At 36.4% G+C, this 6,735-nt stretch overlaps 1 protein-coding gene across 1 annotated transcript; it reads left to right on the forward strand.

The window, feature by feature from the left end:
- The first annotated feature begins 2,896 nt into the window (after positions 1–2,896).
- Positions 2,897–6,058, forward strand: LOC135142181 (uncharacterized). The gene is made up of 4 exons (XM_064073851.1): positions 2,897–2,983; positions 5,227–5,379; positions 5,455–5,789; positions 5,849–6,058. Exons 2-4 carry the CDS (start codon positions 5,364–5,366, stop codon positions 6,056–6,058), a joined length of 561 nt encoding a protein of 186 aa, XP_063929921.1. The 5' UTR covers positions 2,897–2,983; positions 5,227–5,363.
- Positions 6,059–6,735: the final 677 nt, after the last annotated feature.

The raw sequence follows: 6,735 nt of genomic DNA on the forward strand, positions 1-6,735 counted from the left end.
TGCTTTTATGCTGATTTTGGACTGAACTGCGCTTTCTACATCCCGTTCATCGGAACGTGCAGCTCTACTTCATTTCCAGGAACAGGTTGAGCGAAGGAATTCTTCTCCACAACGGCCATTCTGTGGAGTTGCCCTTGACGAAGGTTACCCAGATCATAAGGTCAGGCATGCAGTTTTCCTTCTCACGTGTTTAACGAAATAGGTTTTTGTGCGTCGCTTATCGCGGTACGATCTCGGCTTATCGTTTCGTCGTGTTTTTCTTGTTTTAACCACTTTAATGTTTTTCTTCTTATTTTAACTTGTCTTAAATCTTATTTAACTCGTATTAGATCTCAATTCCACTCATATTATATCTTAAGTCATTCATATTAAATCTTAATGTAATTTGTATTAAATCTGTATTACTTGCAATTAATTCGATTAATTAGCTATCACCATCATCTTAATTTAATTTATTGCATGGTTTTGTTACCTATAGATAATTGTTAGCGTAATATGATTGTCACTAAGTTTAGTTACTTTTAAGAGCCTCGTTTGATCAAACGTCTTATTTGTAGGCATTAATTCTAACTTAATCTTATGTAGAGTGTGCTCACTAGAGCTAGGAATAACGCTAGTTAAATTTACTGCTCAACTTATTATAGTAACCATTTTATTTTTAATATACACTCATACTAGTACAGTATAGTTTTTGTGGTTACGCGAGTGCACCCCCAAAGCCTTACAGATCACAGGTGTGTAAACAGGTAAGTCGTAGGCCGACTTACGGGTGTTTTGGATCCGGACACCCGGTATTCTGTAATAAGGGTCCTGGCGCCCAGAATTTATTTTTTTTGTTTGATTGCGTATGGGTGTGCTGACCATTAAGGACGGCAGCACTGGGTCGAGTTTTTTTTTAATACGTCCCACGGCCCCTGAGCTGCAATAGCCGGAATCTATTTTGCCAACAGTCGGCCCTTGCCCAATCAGTCTGCATAGTGGAAAAGTATCGTGGCAAAATTTGGCGTCCAACGTGGGGCAGGCCACAATCATCATAGGTGTTCTGTGAGGAAGTGTTTGCTTTGGGGACACGACCAGCCCGAACCGGTAGCCCCAAACTCCACTTATGCTAGAACGCCCCAGGGGTACTTTTTTTGTGCTTCTGTTAACTGCCGTAACTTTACATTTGACGCCACACGAACGTAATGACTTGTGTATTTGCATCCAGTTACTTTAATTTAGATTTTGCTTTGTTTCCATTAAATTTGTGATCTTTAAATATTTGCATTGATTCAAAACATAAACGTAGGGTTTTGTACTTGTTTGGATTTCATATGTGGATGTCTGTTAATTCGCGGTTGTCTTTGCTCTCATATTTTTAAGGTGTTTCATTTGAAATGTAATATGTCGTGAATATACGATAGGGGGTTTTTGGGGCTTAGGAGTGAATCTTCGCAGCTTCTTTCCTCCCGAGAGGGGTGCCATTTTAGCCCCTCCCAAAAATGTTGTCTATTATTTCTTGCGCTCTCGACTCACACACAGTGTATGCTCACTTGCATGGAAGAACGTCTTCCCGCCACTTAAAAAAAACACACAACGTAGGTTTCCATTTTGTTAGAGGATCACAGCCCAGGCCAAATTTTGAATTTTTCGCGGGCTTTTCAAACTTTTTCGAGATCAATTTAACGCGGGAAGTTTGGGTTATCACAATATTTTGTGCAGATTTCGAATGTTGTTGAATATGCTTCATCCGAATCTGAGAATGAAAAAGCAACAAGTCAACCAGGGCCTCCGAAACGTTTAAAAAAACTGACAAACGTTGGGAGTTTGATGGGGAATTTCAGCACAAAACGCTGCCTGAAGAAGCAATAAAAATTTAAGAAACCTAATAATATAAAAATGATCTTGTTGGTGATGACGTAAATATCTACTATAGATGCAACAAAGTGAAAAATAGGGGAGAAAAGTGCCAATCTGATATTTACTTGCATATTCCCGCAAATAATACGAATGTTTTATTGTATCGTTCAAGCTTCTGCCATAGCTGTGATAAAATACTACCCACTGCCCGACCCAAACTCGATGAAAATGTTAAGAGAAGATTTTTTTTTTTTTTAATTAATTTTAAACACATTTTAAATAATCGGCGAAAAAATTTTACAGTGGACAACTTGGAACATATTACAATCATAAATTGTTTTAAAGAAAACTGAAATACGTGTGTAAAATATAAAGTCTAGGATTATTGTAATAAAATTTTATCCAAAGTTCTAACAAGTGTTCTTTGATTTGTAATATGATTATGTTTTTAATGCTTTTTTGCTTAAAATAAAACTTTCTTAATGAAAGTGTTTTGCTTATTTAATGCTTTTTTGATTAAAATGAAACTTTTTTATTGAAAATGTTGTGCTTATTTAAGCGCTTATTCTTAATTTTTTTGTGCTTATAAATCCGCTCTCTACTAATAAGACTATGGGCAGAGCGTTATCTACCAAATATCATTTTTTGATCATCTCATTGCATTGGAGCTGATAGGATGTAGTGTGTAGTTCTCGCACTGTCACTCCTATCGGCCTTCGGTAATCGCCGCAAGGCCGCGGTTCTCCAAGTGCTTTTCTCCTTTATCGCATAAAGCGAACTGCCTTAATGGCTGTTAGAGGCGTGGTACCAGCTAGCATATACTCAAGCTGAGCTTTGGCAGCATTGAGTTGATGTGGTGCTTTTGCTTTCGTAAAGTCTAAATACTCTGCCAGAAAATGGTGACCCATTTGATGTGCATTTTAATGCATTATTTACATAAGTGATTAAAAGTATTTATAAAACAAACATACATTGTTAAAACTCAGGACACAGTGCATAATAGTGCGGCAGACAATTAAAATACGGAATAAGCCATTTCGTAATTCACTTTACTTGGAATAAGCACATGTGTATTGTTTACAGTTCCACGACTTCCACGTCATTCGCTTGTGAGACTTACAATAAAATCAATCAACGTAAGATGGTAAGTCAAAAAACTGCAGATAATAATTTGAATTTACGACACAAAATTATAACAGTTTATTTAGTAAATTACATAAATAAATATGACAATAAAACAACTAATGCTTTGCCCCATTAGCTTGGCCACTCGTTTGGACATAAAAAGGTATGAATTTTTGTTGTAGTTTTCAGGTGATATATAGCACGCATCCGTCATGGCCACGAAGAGATCATCCTTACTATTAAGAACTAAACGTTGGCGTCGCAACTTTTTCACCAACAGACTTCGCATATTCTCAGTAGAATTGAGGTTTCGGTTTCGACTTTACATCATGATTTTCGACCCAGGCTGCTATTCTATGACGAGCAGTGTGAACTGGGCAGTTGTTCTGTTGGAATATAAATTCATCATTTGGGAAGCCCTTCTAACCGATGGCAGCATGCCATTTTCGAGAATCTGAATTTTTTTGTCGGAAACCGTGTTTTTCTGCCACAGGCTGTATCATGGATGTTCGAAACAATTTTCTGCACTTATGACCTTTTTTAATGGCTTTGGCGCATTCACCAGAGTGCGGGAGTTCGAATTTTCCGCGAAGAGTTTCGCCTCTGGTATGGTTCACATACTCAGTTACCGTGCTCTTTTGCCTGTTTCCGAATTTCTCAGTGGTGCTCCTGAAGATGCGATTTACGAAAGTGTGCGAGATATTGAGCCCAAAACTCAATTGAGACGGTCCTAACCCGGAAAACGATCATAGATACAAAAAAGTAACATTTCACAGGAAATCTTGAAATTGTATTATGATTATTGAAGCGCCGATATGACAGTTTTTAATTTTGATCTTCATTATCATTAAGTAATTAATACATACCAGTTTCAAGAAATATGGGTGATCCAACACTATGACCATGTGGAACGAAAAATTGCAGAATATTTTAAGTTGTTTGTAAAATCCAACATATTGCACGATCTTGCCAGATTCCAGTTCTTAAACACATCCGTACAATTTATACATATTAAGAAGAAAAATTCTTAAAGCAAAAATATTATGATAAAATAAAACTAGTTATTCTAATTTGAAACTAAAACTTAACAATAGATCCAAAGATCTAACAATTTTCCAAAAACCAACTGTTGTACCTACTTATCAATCTTTACCTACCCTAACCGATATTTTACAATCCCCTCTTGTTTATGGGTACTAATGATTGACCAACACAGCTGTACCGACATTTATTAACAATAGTCGGTATAATCCGTAAGCTTCTGAAAATTTAATAAATTAATGTTCCAATGAAGTTGTGTTGCTAAAGTTAAAACTGAATTTAACGATTACAAAGTAAAATTAGATAAATACTACTACGGCGGTCAGTTTTTAATAATAGAACGCAAACCTGGCAACACTGGTAGTTGCAACACACGTTGGTCACGTGACATAGTGAAAGGCGCAGTTGCCATTTGAGCTATTAATGTAAATATACCGGACCCATTTAAAATTCCACCTGCATCTTGTGAACGGATGGAGATATTGAAGTTGTTTGTAATAGAGGACTACCATTATTGTTTTTGAACAGTTCGAAAAAGACACTCGGGATCACTGACATTCCTTCGAATTCTAAAAAAAGGCACTCAGAGTGCCCGAGATTCTATAAAATTCCTTAAAGTAAAACACAATCGGATACCCCTAGATTTTTGTTAATTAAGAAAAAAACCGAATATCCTCCGAATTTCTTTTAAATTTTTGTAAAAAATTTAAATAGTATAACACTAAAAAGCTTCTAACATTTCAAAAAGAAAATTTTTTAAAAAGAATATATTGCGACAAAAGAATTACTTGATTTATAATTTTATTAACTGGCTGCTGCCCTAAGCTTGAAAATGTTTTTTTTTATAACAAAGTTAACATTAAAACTTCATTTTTGTCTTCTTCTTATATTTATTTCATTGGACGTTTCGGCAAGATGTCCCTTACCTTTTTTAACCTGTCGGTTACAAAATCATAATAAGGTTGTGTATATTACTTTCACTTTCAATTATTCGTCCATGAACACTGATTTTTTTTTAAATAAAAAAAAATTGATAAAAACAAATAAAAACAAATTTTTCAAGCTTAGGCCAGCAGCCAATTGATAAAATTACAAATCAAGTAAAATCAAACTGGCCAAAAACGAAATTAGCAATGAATAACAAAATAATTACAACAACAGCTTTTTATTCAAGTATAACATTCTTTTTATTTTACGATTTTAAGATTGTGGCATTTGCAGGCCCAAGGGTTAACCCCGCCCGGCAAACACCCCACCACTGTTTACGTCCGGGGACTGAAGGTATATAAACAACCTCCCTTTATCGTCCTTTCATTATGTCTGAGTTTTCCGAGCTGTGAAGTTGGACAAGTGTTACAATGGACGGATCTTCTGGTAAGTACTTTGACTTTAAACTATTTTATTTTTTGTTTTTAAAGCATGCACTAATATCTATTTTCTTCGTTTCAGGAAGCGACTTCGCCACCGCTGGCCCTTCGAAGAAGCGGTCCTTCGACTGCGTCTCTCCCGCTGAGACGCAAGAGGAGAGGCCGCCGAAACGGAGACCGGGGATCGACCCCCAATCCATCCATCCTCAACCTCCTCGTTCTCCTTCGCCTATAATTCCCCCTTTTATTTTTCCATATTTCATCCCCAATCCTGTTGACAACATTCCTATTCCCCACATCCCCACACCTGCCCACCTCGATCCCCCGCGAAGATTTCGCCCAAGGGTGCCAGCCCACTCGAGGGCTGTGAAGACCCTGCTGCCGCTCTTCATCGCTCAGGCGCCGTCATCTCAGAAGGTATGTATTTATTTCGTGTTATTTTGGATGTAATGGACTAATATACATTTGTTTTGCAGACTGTGCCGCCAGGGACGGAGCTGCCGCCTCTCCCCGACATGGACGACGACCTCAAGCCACTGTCGGAGTATCAGGCTTTCTGCGTGTGGAGGGCCCAATGGGAGAGGCAATTCTACCAGGAACGGAGGCTGACCCATCGAACCCTCGATGCGGCTCTGTTCCTGCATAGTTATTGCCTCAGCTTGGACGGTGGCTTTAGGTTAGTGTAGGTTAGGTTATGTTAGGTTTACATGTATATATAGTTGTAGGTTAGGTTTGTTTAGTTTAGTTATATGTGTATATATAGTTATAGGTTAGGTTAGGTTAGTTTAGTTATATGTGTATATATAGTTATAGGTTAGGTTAGTTTAGTTTTGTGTATATATAAATATCGGTTATTTTAACTTAGTTTTATGTGTATATATAGTTATAGGTTAGGTTTTTACTTTTATGTGTATATACAGTTTTAGGTTAGGTTATTTTAGTTTTAGTTGTACATAATGTACATAAATATTTTTAATATGTTTATAAAAATCAGCAAACAAAAATTTTTTTTTTCTTATAACATAACCACATTTTTTTCTGGTTTAAATTGTCGGAGATTTCGGAACTACTATGACTACGTGGCGTTGCACCGAAATAGAAATAATTGTTGCCATTTCACCTAAATATCCAGTTCCAGTTAAAACTCGGCGATCACGATATTGAAATTCTGTGAACGATATTGTTTTTAGTAAGTTGCAGATATGACGCACATAGTTATTTATTTCATTTTTAATTGAATTAAAATTATATACAAAATGATGAAAGTTGAGTGAAATTAACAAATAAGTATCACTATTATACGGCAGTTCGTACATAAGGTAAAACAGCTGCTTTTAAAACAGATTTTGTTGAAAATAATTTC

Source organism: Zophobas morio, unplaced genomic scaffold (assembly GCF_036711695.1).
Source record: "Zophobas morio isolate AGI-343-1 ecotype UQ-CSIRO unplaced genomic scaffold, CSIRO_AGI_Zmor_V1 ptg000046l, whole genome shotgun sequence".
NCBI lineage: Eukaryota > Metazoa > Arthropoda > Insecta > Coleoptera > Tenebrionidae > Zophobas > Zophobas morio.

What these genes read in the sequence shown, in the direction of transcription:
- LOC135142181 (XM_064073851.1), top strand. An exon ending in AGGCGCCGTCATCTCAGAAG is followed by an intron (nt 5,790 to 5,848) that starts GTATGTATTTAT and finishes TTTGTTTTGCAG; the next exon opens with ACTGTGCCGCCAGGGACGGA.